The sequence below is a fragment of the Galleria mellonella genome, unplaced genomic scaffold (genome assembly GCF_026898425.1).
Source record: "Galleria mellonella isolate WM207_F2 unplaced genomic scaffold, CSIRO_AGI_GalMel_v1 utg574, whole genome shotgun sequence".
Classification (NCBI taxonomy): domain Eukaryota; kingdom Metazoa; phylum Arthropoda; class Insecta; order Lepidoptera; family Pyralidae; genus Galleria; species Galleria mellonella.
Window position 1 is genome coordinate 1,624,860 of NW_026442122.1, and position 16,710 is coordinate 1,641,569.

At 32.4% G+C, this 16,710-nt stretch overlaps 1 protein-coding gene across 1 annotated transcript; it reads left to right on the plus strand.

Annotated features, from left to right (window-relative positions):
- Window positions 1–209: 209 nt before the first annotated feature.
- Window positions 210–16,144, plus strand: LOC113516795 (neural-cadherin-like; the record flags this gene model as incomplete). Its single annotated transcript, XM_052899538.1, is given in 10 exon segments — window positions 210–267; window positions 2,711–3,012; window positions 4,463–4,599; window positions 5,433–5,649; window positions 7,983–8,151; window positions 9,265–9,792; window positions 9,795–10,114; window positions 10,246–10,437; window positions 12,350–12,540; window positions 15,955–16,144. Coding segments are annotated over 10 exon segments (2,304 nt in total), but the record flags the coding sequence as incomplete, so codon positions are not given.
- Window positions 16,145–16,710: the final 566 nt, after the last annotated feature.

Consider the following 16,710-nt stretch of genomic DNA (forward strand, 5'->3'; position numbering starts at 1 on the left):
CGTGTGGCGTGAAAATATTTGATTTTTATGGTTAACACCAATATAACTAATTAATCCCTTAATGATACAAAAGTATCTAAAATATACTCTTAATTTAGATATAAATAAACATGTTTAAACGTATAAAAATTTGAATTTGTAAATATTTACAACTGGAAACGTCACCACCTATCATATCAGAGAGACTTACCTTTTGCGACTTATGATTAATGGTAAACCTTCAGAGCACCTGTCACATGTTCCCTATGGAACCATTATCTCATATATGTAAGTCCAGTACATTTTTTTAACCCGAATCTCAATATATGTAGCTATTTTCTTAATCATAAAGTGAGATGCTTGCGTGAGGTTTACACGCGGGAATATTTAGTTTTAACTCTAGACAGTTTTGTTACTGTATTATTCGCATAATTAGTAAAAGAATAAAAAAAAAATACCTCCAAAATTACGAATTATTTTCGTACGACATTATAATTTACTGACAACAGGAATAAATGATAGGGTACTTCGTTAAAAATTCTGAATGTATTCACAAAAATTTAAAAATAATTATTGACTTGATCTTATATCTCCAATTCAAATCTCCAAAGCGATTATAACAATAAAATGCTTTCGATAAATAAAAAAAATTATACTGACTTTTTTAATTTGTTATAATGTGGTGGTTTCTCAACTATGTCTACGATAATTTTAGTATTATTGTTATATTATTTTATTATTATTATATATTATGTTATATTACTTAGTAAGTTATTTTTTATATTTACCTTATAGTAAGCTGTTAAGATTCAAAATGTAATTAATATTTACGTACTAATCTGCTTTTATTAAATAATATCTTCGGAATTTGGTGATGGTTTAACTAATTAGTGTGTGTTATTTCTTTTTCACGCTTACCATTTTACAGTGGCTTTAAAATGTAAGTATATGCATAATACTTTAAGTCGTAAAATTCTTAATAGCTGGAATTTTAAATCATATTGATAGGTACGATAATAAAGATAAATTATATAACATACTATATGTATATTTTAGAATTTTATTCTGGGTATTATTTTGTATATTATCTGTGATATATTGTGTAGATATATCAAAGACCGTGGTAAATTAAAAAAAAATGTTATTCAAAGAATACATTGTTTGGAGGTATATTATATATTTGCTGGCTGACTTTCTGTATAGGATTTAATGGATTGCCCATTATTTATTTAAAAAATAAAGCTGAAATATCAAACGCCATTTCTTATATATTTTTCTAATAATAAACCATCCACACTAAAGTATTTTCCTACCATCGATCATTAATGATCGATGACTCCAACATAATAAAGAAATGAGTAGGTGTCATTATCATTTCCTTTCCTGTAATACATTACTTACAGGAATATATGAATATTATTTTAAACATCCAAATCTTATATTTCTTGGATTTTTTTATGGATGATAATAGAGTGGTAATCCTATTTTCGTCATCGGTATACGCTGGCAGGACACTAATGTGGAATGTTAGGTGAGGATGAAAGCAGGGCAGTTGACTCATCGTAACAAATACTTGAAGAATTAATCACGATAGTTTCTAGCGGGGATCATGTAGAAGTCGACCTGACAGGGTGCATTATTAGCAAAGGGGCAGCTAGTTCTATTACTAACAACCGCTTCTGATTTGATTAAATTTTGTTAATATACAAATCATCATCTTCATCATGTCAGCTATTAACTGAACATAGTCCTCCCCTATACCCCCCATACCCCCCTTGTATGCCAGTAGTTACCACGCTTGGCAGGCGGATTGGCAATTGCAGTTAGGCTTTGGTAATATTTAAAGAGAGACGCTGCTGCCCTTTTCTCGACAATTAAGCTCCTTTAGTTGTCTGTTGTGACACCTATGGGGAAGAAAGGGGTAGGCCGGGAGGGGACATTAAAGAATTCGACAAAAAACAAAATTGGACAAATGATATAAAAAGTTTCAATTTTTATTCTTTAGAGTGCATTTCATTTTTTGTATCTCTTGTATTCATACAGTCACTAACAGATTGTGGTGCTGTATACCTATTATTTCTATTTTTTTGTAAGTATTACACCCATAAAGTAGATTCTTGATATAGGTTACTATTAAAATACCTAATTTAAGGTAATTAATGATTTTAAGATCAGTATATTATTTATTACTTATACTTCTGATGTAAGTCGAAGAAGTCATTAAGTTGTTGCAGCAAATTCAGCAACAAACAGGTGTTTAAGATAAATATAAAATACACTTTGATCGTTGTTACATTTTTTAAGAAAATTGTAATTAAATACTTATATAACTTTACATGTTTATCCATTTTCCGTCTTATTATTCTGGTACTAATTAATACCATGCCTAAGGTATGAATATTAGTAAAGCAGTAATTATTGTATATTTGAGACCTAGCTCATGGGCTTATAATTATATCCATTCGTACGATAAATGTGGTAAATATTAATTTAAATCTACTGTATATTCCTAAGATATAATATTAATACAGAATGGAGTCACATTTGTTGCCTATATGACATTACTGGGTCAGGTCCTAACATAAATTACCATTCCTTGTTGACTTAATACATTATAGTTAATGTATTACAGTTGATTTGATAGGCGTTATGATTGTATATTAATCAGTCTAGTATCGTTTTTATCTGTAAATATTTTGGTGTCTCATATACTATTGTTTGAACGTTTCAGATACTGACAATCAGCGCGTCATCATTCACGTTAAAGATGTAAACGATGAACCTCCTTACTTCATCAACCGTCCACTACCTATGCAGACTGTGGTACAACTTAATGCTGCTCCCAATACCCCAGTTTTTACTCTTCAAGCAAGGGATCCGGATACGGATCACAATATCCATTATTTCATCGTAAGAGATAGAACCGGAGGGAGATTCGAAGTTGACGAACGATCTGGAGTGGTCCGCACGAGAGGGACTGATCCCTTCCAGTTGGATATGGAGTATGTTTTGTATGTGAAAGCCGAAGATCAGGTAAATAATTTTTTTAATTTGTTTATTCTATTTTGTTATTTAAGGTATTTGGATCGAGGTGCTATTAAGTTTTTACTTCGAATTTCTAGTAATCTTTTGTTTTATTTATACTTGTATACAATATTATGTAAAGAAATATATTTCTCAAATATCAACTTTGTCAGACGTGGTTAAATTATATCTAACCTATGTTGATTTGTTAGTAAGTGACCCTTTGTGGACTTCTTACTTGAATATTATATTAGGTAGACTTACATTTGTTTCTGTTAAAATAAATTGTGAAAATACCCGCACCATGCCCTGTTGTAAGTTTCGTCCTTAAAAATATTTCTTCTTGGAATGAAACCTTATTTGACCTGATAACTGATAAGTAATTCAATATATGCGCACATGTCACCAAACTTTATGACTCAGTTATATGGTGCTCTCAATTCCGATGTTCTTATAATAACTTTGAATGTTAAATAATCGAATACGTCAAAGTTTAACTCGCGAAAATCTTATAAATATAATGTGGAGTATCTGGTTATTTCTGGATGACGAAAAATAGGTCATCACTAATAGTGCACTTGTCTAAATCATTTTTGTAAATTTGTTAACATTACTGTAATTGAAACAAGACTGAAATTAATACGAATGTATCATTAATATATTAATTAATATAAATAATGTATTATTGATATATTATGCAATTGATGACATTTTTCTTAAATTTACGAGCTTTTATCACATTGGATAATTATAATTAGTTTTTACTTATTATATTATCAAATTGTCTAATTAATATATATAAAATGTGAAGGACATATTCAAAGTACTCTAAATCAACAAAGCAAACGATTAGAATTAATTTAATATACTTCTAAAATTAGTTATAATTAATAACTTTTTCAATATTATGGCACTTAGGATCCTACGGGTTGTGCTTTTACTGAACGGCAGAAGCGTAGTTAATTAAAAAATGTTAATATATTGTTGAGTGCTAGCTGTTTACCCGCTACTTCATACGCGTTGACTTCTGAAGCAGGAAAATCAACGAAATAGTCTATTTTTACATTGTGTATGAAGATAAAACATAAGTTAGATTTTATGTTAGACTTTCGAGCAATTTTGTAACTGTGAAAACCGTGTCAGAAAGATAAAATTTTTAAAATTGTAATTTGTTTGTTTTGGCTTCTATTGGTCTTATTAAGAACTCTTATATTACTTTTTCTTAAATATTTCCCATGTACAGATGTCATTTATTTACAATTTTGTTATATTTTGGTAATTTATCGTATACTAAAAATATTATTAACGCTCCGTATGGCGTAGATAGAAGCTGCGGGTTCACATCCCAATTGCTTCGAAATTTTTTAATCACTTAATAATTATAGAAATATGAGTTATATGTTTTAAAGATATTTGTAAGAAAAAATGATTTGTCAAATGTATATTTTAAAACTTTCAGAGCGGTCGTGTTGATGAAAGGCGATTCCAGTCTACTCCTGAGGAGCGGCTTAGTATAGTTGGTGGCAAGCGAGCTCCCCAGTTTTACTTGCCAAGTTACGAGGCCGAGATAGCGGAGAACCAGAAAAAAGATTCAGAGTAAGGTTTTTGTTCTTTTAATTTTTTATATGTAAATTTAAATTGCACACATCACGTACGAGTCCCAAAAAGTGTAATAAGCAAGTGTAGTAATAAGTAGATACCAAAATTTTGTGAAACAAAAACGTTTGAATAATATTGTATTTAATTTGTCGTTTAAAATATTAATATCTGATTGCTCAACAGCCATCATAACATTGAGTAGAAAAATGTAATTTTACCTTAAAAAAACGTTAATAAATAAATACTTATTTCCTAATAATTTCTGATACTGGTATTCTTCAAAATATCCCTTCAAAGTTGGAAGTTGTCAATTTGCCTGTTTTTTTTTATTTGGAACTTATTTTCATTATTCTTTTTCGTTTATTTTTAAAAATTATAACGGTGTTTGTATGTTTGTTACTCAATCACGTTTAAATTATTGAACGGATTTGAATAAAATTTAGTATTATCATCATCATATCAGGTCTTAACTGTTCACTGCTGAACTTATGTTCAGTTTCCCCTTGGGGGGTTTTGCCAGTAGTTGCCACGCTTCGCAGGCGGACTGGCAACCACCTGACCTTAGAGATGTTTTAAGAGGGACGTTGCTGCCCATCCCTCGCCGTCTCTTAATCGTCTTTTACGACACCCACGAGAAAGAAAGGGGTGACCTATTCTACGCCGCGACCACACGGCTACACGAATAATAATGTTTAACATAATGGTGTAATTTTTAACTTATTCCACGTGGTCAATGTTGCGGAATACAGTTTTTAATACAAAACAGGGATATAATTTTAGTTCATATTATCGTATAACGAAGAAAATAACTTGTATTTTTTATATTCCAGTATTATATCTGTAAAAGCAAAGTCATTTGCGGATAGAGAAATCCGTTACACCCTCAAGGCCCAAGGGCAAGGCGCTGGCACATTCAATATCGGTCCTACTTCGGGCATAGTCAAGTTGGCGAAGGAATTGGACTTCGAAGACTTGAGGCAGCCTCATGTGTATTCTTTGGTTGTTACGGCAACCGAAGATTCCGGCGGATTCTCCACGTCTGTTGAGGTAGGTATCGAGGTTACTTTTTATTTTACTACTTATGTTTACAGGTTAGATTATATATTATAGATAGAGTATCTTCAAACAAATATTTCGCCAATTATTTGAGATTGTGTTGCTCAAAAAATCGGATTCAATTGTGGCCAAATCAGTATATTGATTTAAAGACTAAATTACCAAATCGATTTTGATAAAATTTCAAATGTATATGTACACAAATATCTTTCCTGAATATTTTGAGTCATATATGAGTAGGTAAAAGAAGGTAAGCTATAAGTACTGATGAGGTGTAATAGAAAAAATAGTTCCCAATAAAAATTTAAAAAGTTTAGTTAAAAAAAAGACGACTGCGAAAAGAACGTTTAGATAAAAATAAAATTATCAGCTATCGAATGAGCTCATTAAATTTTGAAACATTTTTAACACTCTATGCTTTATCTATATAATGTAAGGTTTACAACTATTTTTAATCAATTTACAAAGGTCCTCGATTTGTCTGAATTTTTTTGTGGCTATGTCACCCGTGTTGTTTACTAGAGGGAAACTTTGTACAAAAGTCGTTTGTAATGGGTCTGTCCCATTTGTGTTTCTGTCGTGAAGTAGCTTGCATGACTGTTTCTATTTGGAGAGCAGGGTATGATAGTGAAATTATAGGATACAGATGCATAACATCACAGTCCTCAGGAATGACAACACATTTAGGGTACCATGGATATCACACTATATTATGTCATGATCATGATGCCATTCATGTTTATAGAGGACGATTACCGCTTTCCTTTAGAAAGGCTGTCCGTTTGCTTTTTTTTATACCACTAACGCGGCAAACGTATACGGCCTATCTAATAGTAAGTGGTTATCGTAGCCTATGAACGACTCCAATACCACCAATGGTAGGCCCACCATGAAATATTTTTAAAAATTTCGGGGACGAATGAAACAGATTTCATGTTAAAAATACATAATATATACCGTTTAAAATTATTAAAAATGTTAAAAAATCGTTCCTCTGGACTATTAGGATAGGATTTATGATGAACAAAATGTTAAACTCCGTTTACTGGATCGATTTCGGTACGAACAAAAACACGAAATTGAGCCCGAAAATTCGAAATTTCATTTCATGGTAGACCACCAGGGGCATTACACGCCCTTTATCGACCCTGAAGAAATCTCTTTATGCCTTTTTTTGAAGAACCCCATACAGTAGTATCTAATTCTAAATCAATTTTAATAATTCTTTTTGCAATTACTCTTGTGTTAATTCAATATTAATTTCGTAACTATTAAAATATCTTCTAAATATAATATAAATAATAAATTTTTCATTAACATTTCTTCTTTGCGGAACGAAAAACGCATTTCTTGCGAAGCACAATTTTTTTTGTAAACACGTGATGCCGCGTTCTAAATTGACACAATATCTATGTTTATTTCGTTCGTATATCTGTTAGTTCATCGGTATGTGGGTGTTTATGATTGGAGTAGATTTTTAGCGGAGCTATATAAATACACTTGTTCAATATTGGGTAATTTAAATATCTGAATCTATTAGGTAATTGTTTATCTATGATAGAAAATAAATACTATTTACATATATTAGTAGGTATGTCTCTTTAACCCTTTGAATTAGAATTCAGTAAATATTATTTCAGTGTAAGGAGTATTTGTAATACAATTTAATAATTTGTACTATAATCTATTTACACTACAAAATATATTTATTTACAAAGCTTACGACGAATATTAACTATTGTAACAGTATGTTACAATGTGTAAATTGTATACCAAGCTGAATAAAACATGGATACAAATGTAAATTATAATATTTTACACATATAACATTTGAATAAGAGACTAAACAATAGACGTCTACAACAATAGTATTAGAGGACATTATTATAGTATAAGGAGCTAAGTTCTTTAGACTGTGTTTTGGTTTTAAATAAAAATGATGCTTTTATTATAGTAAAATGTTATATAGTTTAGATTTAAAATAATTAAAATAAATATGATTAGGTTTTTATTTATTATACAGAAATGTGGCAAGTGACAATTAGCACTGATATTTGATACAAAAATAATAGCTAATTCTCCTGCAAATGCTGTAGACAAAGGTTTTACTTTATATAATTGTGCAAGACAAATTGAGATTGTTGCCAATCATCTAATTGTAGGGGTATTCTTATCCTTTTGAATTTAGTTTTTTGATGATACATACCTAATGTTTATCTCGATTTTTGTATAAGAGTTATACATATTACTAACTGTATCTTTAGATATCTCACCGTAGGTGTTGAGTTTAATACTACAATAATAATCTTTTTGTCGTGTTTCAGTTAACGATTCGCGTTACGGACGTCAATGACAATGCACCCAAATTCGAGTTGCCTGATTACCAGGCTCATAACGTCGACGAAGACATTCCTCTGGGCACCAGTATCCTCAAAGTTAAAGCCATGGACGCCGATTCAGGAAAGAACGCCGAAATAGAATATCTTGTTTCAGGTGCTTATATAATTTGTACAGATCATTTAAATTTATGACTACTAACGCCATCTAGACTTCATTTTGTTTAACAAAACTTCCTCATATATACGACAGGTGTCGGTAGTTGTGAGTTGTTACAAGTCCAGTTTTCTTTCAAATATTGTCTATGTAGAATGTATTTTTTTTAATGGATAATAATGGAATGGTAACTCCGCCTGCGATATCGGTATACACTGGTGGGGCATCATGGCACGGGGAGGGATGAATGATGAGGATGAAAAGACAGATCAGTTATCCCATCGTGACGAATTCAACTATAAATTCGTCATAGTCGTAGAATACTGACGGATCTGACATATATTAAATATATATATTCCGTCAGTATTCTACGACTATGACGAATTAGTCACGATGGTTTCCAGGAGGAATCGTGGAGGTCGACGTGATAGGGTATATTGATAGATTGAACTAACCTCCTCATTACTAACAATCTCTTCCCCCCCGTAGAATGTATTTAAAAACACTAAGTAATTCTCCATATCTAAACATTCTGACAGCTATTTTCATTCAAATCAGTTTCTCATTTGTGAAAATATAATCACCGTTAAAACTAAACACGCAGTTTATTATTAAGGATAAATTATATATTGTTAATTCAACCGTGATTGTCTATAATTATTTAATTTTATTTATCCGAATCATAATTTAACGTTTTATTTCTTGTAATAATATTGAAAATTAGCTTGAGTACTTTCTTAAGTCAAATCTGATAGATAACCCAGATAGGTGCATCGATATACAATAATAAGATAGATACATAGATACTCTTTGTTATTTCCCCCAAAAGATCGAAATAGTAAACTTATTATAGATACAAATAAGAAGTCATCATTAATGGTGGTATTCCATTGGATTATTTTATTAGGAACTGTGTTGTTGTCATTAAACATTAAAAGCCATGAGAAAACATATAATATATTCCATTTTATTATTATATTTTATTAAAATTTCTATGTTTTTAATCATAACAGATATTAATAAGTAATCAAAAGGTTGTAAAATAAGTAGGTAATTATTAAGAAAAACGTATTTGTTTTGTATTGTACACTTCATAAAAACTGTGTGTTCCAGATGATCACTTCAGCGTCGATTCTAATGGAATTATAACAAATAACAAACAATTAGATGCCGATAATAACAACGCTTACTATGAGTTTGTTGTAACTGCAAAAGATAAAGGAGAGCCTGCTAAGACCGGAACAGCTACAGTTAGGGTTTACACAAAGAACAAAAATGACGAAGAGCCCAAGTTTTCGCAACAAGTATACACTCCTAATGTTGACGAAAATGCAGGACCAAATACGTTAGTCACTACTGTAGTAGCATCGGATAAAGATGGCGATAATGTTCGATTTGGGTTCGTTGGTGGTGGTACTAGTTCAGGACAGTTTGTTATAGAAGAAATTACTGGTGTGATTCGACTGCATAATAAAGCTATATCATTAGACAGAGACAAATACGAACTTAACGTCACAGCGATGGACGACGGTGCTTGTTGTGTCAACGGAGATGCTACGATACATACATCAACCGCTGTCGTGGTAGTTTTTATAACAGACGTTAATGATAACAAGCCTATATTCAAGGATTGTCCCAGTTATTTTCAAAAGTCGAAGAAGGGGCGCCAAACGGTAGCCCCGTTATTAAAGTGCATGCTACTGACGAAGATAAAGGGGTGAATGGTCAAGTAAAGTATTCTATTGTTCAACAACCAAATCAAAAAGGTACGAAATTTACTGTGGATGAAGAAACCGGAGAAGTATCAACAAATAAAGTATTCGACAGGGAAGGCGACGATGGCAAGTTTGTGTCGGTAACAGTAAAAGCGACAGACCAGGGCGAACCTTCATTAGAAGGCGTTTGTTCATTTACTGTAGAAATAACAGACGTGAATGATAATCCTCCACTATTCGACAGACAAGTAAGCAATAAGAACTGTATATAGTAGTTTTATATGCACATATACATATTTGCATGGCGATACACTTTAGATTAATTTGCATGTATATCAGGAGTCGCGATTGTTGTTTATTGTTATAATATGTATTACAGAAATACGTGGAGAATGTTAAACAAGATGCTAGTATAGGCACAAATATATTAAGAGTTTCCGCATCTGATGAAGATGCGGATAATAACGGTGCTATAGTTTATACTCTAAGCGCACCATATAATCCAGCTGATATAGAATATTTTGAAATTCAGCCTGAATCTGGCTGGATAGTTCTGAAGAAACCTCTGGACGTAAGTATGCTTTTAAGTTTATAGGTTCACATCCAATAACATCCTGTGTGCTTATGATAAGAGTGATGAGTGAATGGGATCAACTTTACTATAAAGTTTGGTGGATGAGTGCTACCTACAAGCCCTAGGATTCAATTGGCACACACTTTAAGTTTACTTACATGTAAATAGTTCTAAATTTATCTGCTGCTGTAAATTGCTGTGAAGAGGGGTAAATCCTGGCTGTGAGGAGTAGTTGTCCATTGAACGGCAGCGCAAACCAGCGCGGGCCGCTCGAGCCGTCCGCGCCGCCGCCGTCGGGGGCTTGTTCTTCTTGCAGCACTATTAGTTTGATTTGCCGCCAACGCCGGCTCCGCACTAAATCTTCGTTAAGATTTATTTCCGCAGCACCATCTTGCATTGACTATTCTACCGATAAATACGACTTGTGTATAATACTAATAACAGAGTTAATACTGCTGTAAATATTTCACCGTTGAAACCTATGTTTAGTTCTAAAACATGTACAGTTTCTGTAAGAGCACTTATGTATAATATTTCGCACTAACTAGTTTTTCGAAGTTTATTTTATTGTAAGTAAGATTAATTGATTTAAGAAGCTTACGCTTTGAACATACCTATCAGTATTATATGTATGTACATGTTTTGTTACTAATCTCTGATTTTATTTTGCGGAGCGATATGGATTTTCCCACTGGGGCAGTTCGATTCCTGCCTTGTCAAATGTGTGATCGCTCTTGTAGACGACTACTCATACAATAATGTCATCCGCTATAGTATTATCATTATAATTGTAAATTTTTTACAGGGCACCAGTCTATTGATATAATTGTATTTTATTAGCATTAATGAAGATGGTCAGATTGCCTGCTAGGCAGTTTGGCCATCTGGCCAGTTGTGACATTATTCCTTCTGTGAAAGGGGCAACGTTCTCAAAACCAAATTTGTACAGTTAATCGTAACGTCCATCGTTTGTAATATATTCATTTCAATGAGTGTCGTTTCGTTGTAGTCGTTTGAGGTCGCTAAACTCTTTTTATGGCAACCCGACCTTTCCGCCATGTCTTGTATGCAGAGCTGCATGCATTGCCTGCTTTTATTAAGTTTTTTGATTTTTAAAATTAGTTTAGTTACATTATTGTAAAAAGTATTTATAATGTACAGTTTGTCTTTTCCTTATTGTACAGATCGAAATTTGTAAAATATCAGAAATATTTTATTTCCAATTTATTTTCTTGCACCATCTAATATTGGCTACATTAAGGAAATGCCGTAAGTAAGAACGAATGGTGCTTGTATGAGAAAGCATAAGTTGTGACTGGTTACTATAATATAATACAAACAAAGTTCTGTTTAACTTTTCTCTTGTTTTTATTTGGCTTACTGAAAGGATGCGTGACGTACGTGAGATTGTTAATTATTTACTATGTAGGTTTTAAACTGCAAAATTTCTTTTAGACAGCCGATAGATACAATCTGAAAGAGGATCGATATTTGAGTTTACTTTTAAATTATTTTACTTGTTTATTAGCAATGAGTACTTATGTGTTTATATTTTAGTTGTGTTATGTTTTGTTTCTCCCCGCTGACCGCTGACCTCTGACCCGTGTATGTGTAGCGGGACAGGTATCGCCTGCGGGTTCGCGCCTCCGACCGGGGCCACCCGCCCTCCTCCGCAGACGTGGACGTTGAATTAGACGTGGTAGACAGGAACAATAAGCCCCCCATCTGGGACATGTCCACGTATGGCCCCGTTCACATCAAAGAGAATGTCACAGTGGGTACCGTAGTGACCAGTGTGAAAGCAAGGTTGGTATAAGGCGCAGCGGGCTCTCGGGCCCGCCGCACCTCTACTCCTTAACACTACTAACGACGTGGTTTTGTCTGTTTCCATCGACTCTTTCCCCGATAGCGAGAAACATACAAGTTGGAGGCTATGGCTCAAGACAAGGGCTTCCCGCCCTTGTCCAGATCCGTCGAGGTCCAGATAGATGTAGTGGATCGCGCTAACAATCCCCCCGTGTGGGACCACACCGTGTACGGCCCGGTCTACATTCGAGAAAATTTGCCCGTGGGTGCCAAAGTGGTGTCCGTGAAAGCAAGGTGCGTGTGTAACTGTTCGGCACGGGCACCGCACGCAGCCCCGTCACCTGCACGCAGTGTGCGACGCCGCGGCGCGCGGCCACTGATCCCTTTCCATCTCGGCCCCTAATCCCATCATATCTCGATCTCGGATGTCTGTGTTCTTCGATGCAAAAGCTACATTTAATATTTCGCGATACGTTATTTGACTATAAATTATGCAACGACGAACAACATTCCACCCTGTTCCGTTTATTCTCGTTTTTGGATTGAAGTGAACTGCACCTTTCTATACTATATTACATGTAGACTAGGCAGGTTCACATTAATCCATTATCGCATTACCTAATTGAAATAGAATTCCTCGTGTCTGTGCGCCGCTCGCGTCTTCAATTTATCGTACTATTTGCCTCTCACATGATAATTGCGACTGTCTCTATTCGTTGGATTACAAATGCATCGTCATGAACACAATATGGTTATCGTGATTCACTAGCGTGCATTTGCAAGGGCTCACTGCTTACATGGAACGGGGATCACAATTAACCGGGCTCAGATACATGAATTAAAACAAGCTTTAGTAAAATATTTCAATAGCTTTATATAATTAATAGTATAGATAATTATGATATTAGTTTCTTCTATTCGGTCGGAAATTGCTGTATTGTAAAAAAATATATATAAAAAGGCACGATCACGGAAATAACACGTTAACAATTATTAATAAGAGAATAATGAAATTTACTGAACTGTTTTATGTCTGTTTTAATTCTTAGAGTCAATGATACTAAATTGACTTGAGGTGTTCATGAGTTTTTTTTTAAATACGAGAATATACACATAAATTATTTGTTTTTGTGCACATAATATTCATATTTTAATAGATTGAACGTACATTACCTTTTTTAAAGAAAATAAAACTAATTTGAAAAAGAATGAAATTAGTGTGCGGATTGGTTTGAAAAAAAATGTATGTGGACACACACAGTGTTTACCTACCAAAAAAGGTGCAATTGCAATGCAATTTGTCACCAAAATAATTACATTTAACATTTTTTAATAAGAGTTATATCTTTATATTTCTTTAATTAATCTAATTTCCTCGCAAATTGGAGAAAAGTACTGTTCAAGTCCCGGACTAAGTAGCAATTAACGATTTAGTTATAAAGGAAATAATTTCCAAGTTATTTGACTTGTCCTCATCTTTGTAATATGATTACTTGGTCGTCATTTGCTTTATTTCCGGCCTAGACGGTATTGTATATTTTGTTCCTTGTATTTAATAAATAAAATTGTATATTGGCAAAAAACTTGAAATATTTTATTAAAGTTAGTAATAAATTGAATGCGTTGCTCGGATCGTTAAGATATACTCATGTTTTTGAACATCCTACGTAAAAGGTATGGTAAGGTATTTTTATTATAATTCCTTGTATGCATGTAGGTCGGTGCATCGGTGCATTTTAAATTACACCAATCAAGACTTAGATATGTCTAAGAATCGAAAAGCATGTCAATAAATTTATTTAATGTCTAGTCAGTAGAAAGTTTCGTTTGTAATATGTATTTAAAATTACCTATTTTATTTTTCCATTCATTTGTTAATCATCTGTGCTTGAAGTTCTTACAATTTGAACTAGGATTGTTTTATCAAATTATTATACTTAATTAGTAGTATTAGTTTACAATTGTACAACTATCTGAAAATAATAATGTTGTACTTCTTATCATGTATTTTTAACATCATCCGTTATGGGAAATAATTGCTACAATTCCAAATAATTATTGAGTTCATTTTAAATTTGTTTTTACAATTCTTGTAGATTTTGATGTCAATGTAACAGTATCTGTTAATCAAATAAGAAAAACATTTTAAGACGTTTAACTTGTTCGAGAAAAATTATTTTGGAATTTTAAGTAGGATAGGATTATTTTTCAATTAGAACCGTTTCTAATAAGTATATATCATGGTGTTGTAATTAACTATTGTTAGAGATAAATGTTATTGCATTTTTAATTTTATTTTTATAATAATGCATCATTCATAATTATCACAAAGAGTGCTGGCCGATGACAATGACAGATTCACCTCTATTATCTTCTCTGTCCATCCTAAAATACACTTTTTAAACTTACACGAGCAAAGCAAAGGAAATTATAATTACTAATACACCTTACTAACTTTAACATTTTATTTTAATTATCTAGTTATTTCTACACATTATACCTACATAAGAATTAGTCACAATTAGGCCTAAGCTTAGCGCGGTTTAGCTACCTTGACCAGAGAGAGAGAGAGATTCCATATAAAGTCTGCGTGTTTGTCTCAACTCATAACTCTACCAACGAGTAACCTGTTACACTTGTATATACTGCATGTAGCAGTATTGCAGTTTGAAGTATGAAATAATACCATAATTTTTGAGTACTGTGACTCAATATTATCATATGATGTTGTCTCTGGTATTGCAAGCATTCATAGGTTGAGATAGCCATCAATCATCATTAATTATGTTTTATTTTTAATGGATCATTTTTTATTTAGTACCTAGGTACTAATAGTCTTCTTTAGACAGAACATTTGGAATTTATTTAAAAAAAGAAATTATTTTGTTTTTAAAAATGAGTAGTTACTGTTACACTTGTATATACTGCATGTAGCAGTATTGCAGTTTGAAGTATGAAATAGTACCATAATTTTCGAGTACTGTGACTCAATATTATCATATGATGTTGCCTCTGGTATTGCAAGCATTCATAGGTTGAGATAGCCATCAATCATCATTAATTATGTTTTATTTTTAATGGATCATTTTTTATTTAGTACCTAGGTACTAATAGTCTTCTTTAGACAGAACATTTGGAATTTATTTAAAAAAATAAATTATTTTGTTTTTAAAAATGAGTAGTTACTTTCAGTCATATCTCTGTTTACTTCGTAAGGGACCTGTCATGATGATGGATAGATAGCAATCTAAAATATAATATTTATTGTAGGTAGCTTACTTTGTTTTACAAGCAAATCTACCGTCTTTAAGTTACTTTATAATTTATTTTTCAGTATGATTGATTGTGGTATTAATTTTATTCGAAAATTCAAATGCGTATTAGTATATTTTCTTTTACTTTAGTATTTATTGTTATCGTGACAATAAATATGTCTAGTCCGCATCATTAATTATTCGTCCTTAATCTATGCCTCAGACATATTTCCGTTAATTTTATTTATTGGGTACCTCTTATAATATGATGCTGACTATACTTGTACCTGCTTAAAACATTACAAAATCGGAATCATTACATTCTTTTGTTTTATTTAGTATAATGTAGTACCTAATCAGATATCGATGTCGTTACGTGACAGTAGATGTTCCAGTAACTGTATTATTGTATATAAGCTGTGAAAGTTGTTATAGTGTTTTATTGTATTTTCAGCTCGGGCATTGAAAACAATCCGACCGTGTTTTACCGCTTGATGCCCGGATCGACGGCTCAGACTAATAAATTCCATACATTCTATTTGCAACAAAGAGCCGATAATGGATTTACTTGGGCAGATATAAAAGTAAATCACCCATTGGACTATGAAAGCATTAAGGAATACAATCTAACTATTCGAGTTGAGGTAAGTTTTGGAACCAACTTCAAAAAATAGTTCACAATTTAATTGTATCTTTTATGTTAATTTTTATGATTATTTTATAATCAAATATTTATGTTGGTTTTGTTTCGTTTTCTTTTGTGAAAGAAAATATTTATGTTAAGTACTGGATATACACATATTTATTTCATTGGTTATTGTTGAGTAGATGTAAAAACGTCATTATTCCGTTATTTTAGGGTTACGATTTGAAGATTACAGTTAATACACATTACACACAAAATAAAACATTATACGAACACTCAGGGGGTTCTTCAAAAGGGGGGTAAAGAGGTTTCTTTAGGGTCGGCAACGCATGCTTAATACTTCTGGTATTGCAGGTGTTCATGGGCTACGGTAACCACTTATCATCAGGTGGGCCGTATCCTTTTTTGCCATTTCAGTGGTATTAAAAAATTTCTTTCAACTTTAGATTTTGATACCCATTATACTGGTATTTCACTTTTTACAGTAAAATGTACTGACACTTACCTGCATATGCAATAGCTGTTAACATACATTCGAGTACCTAATCTAATCTACATACTTTT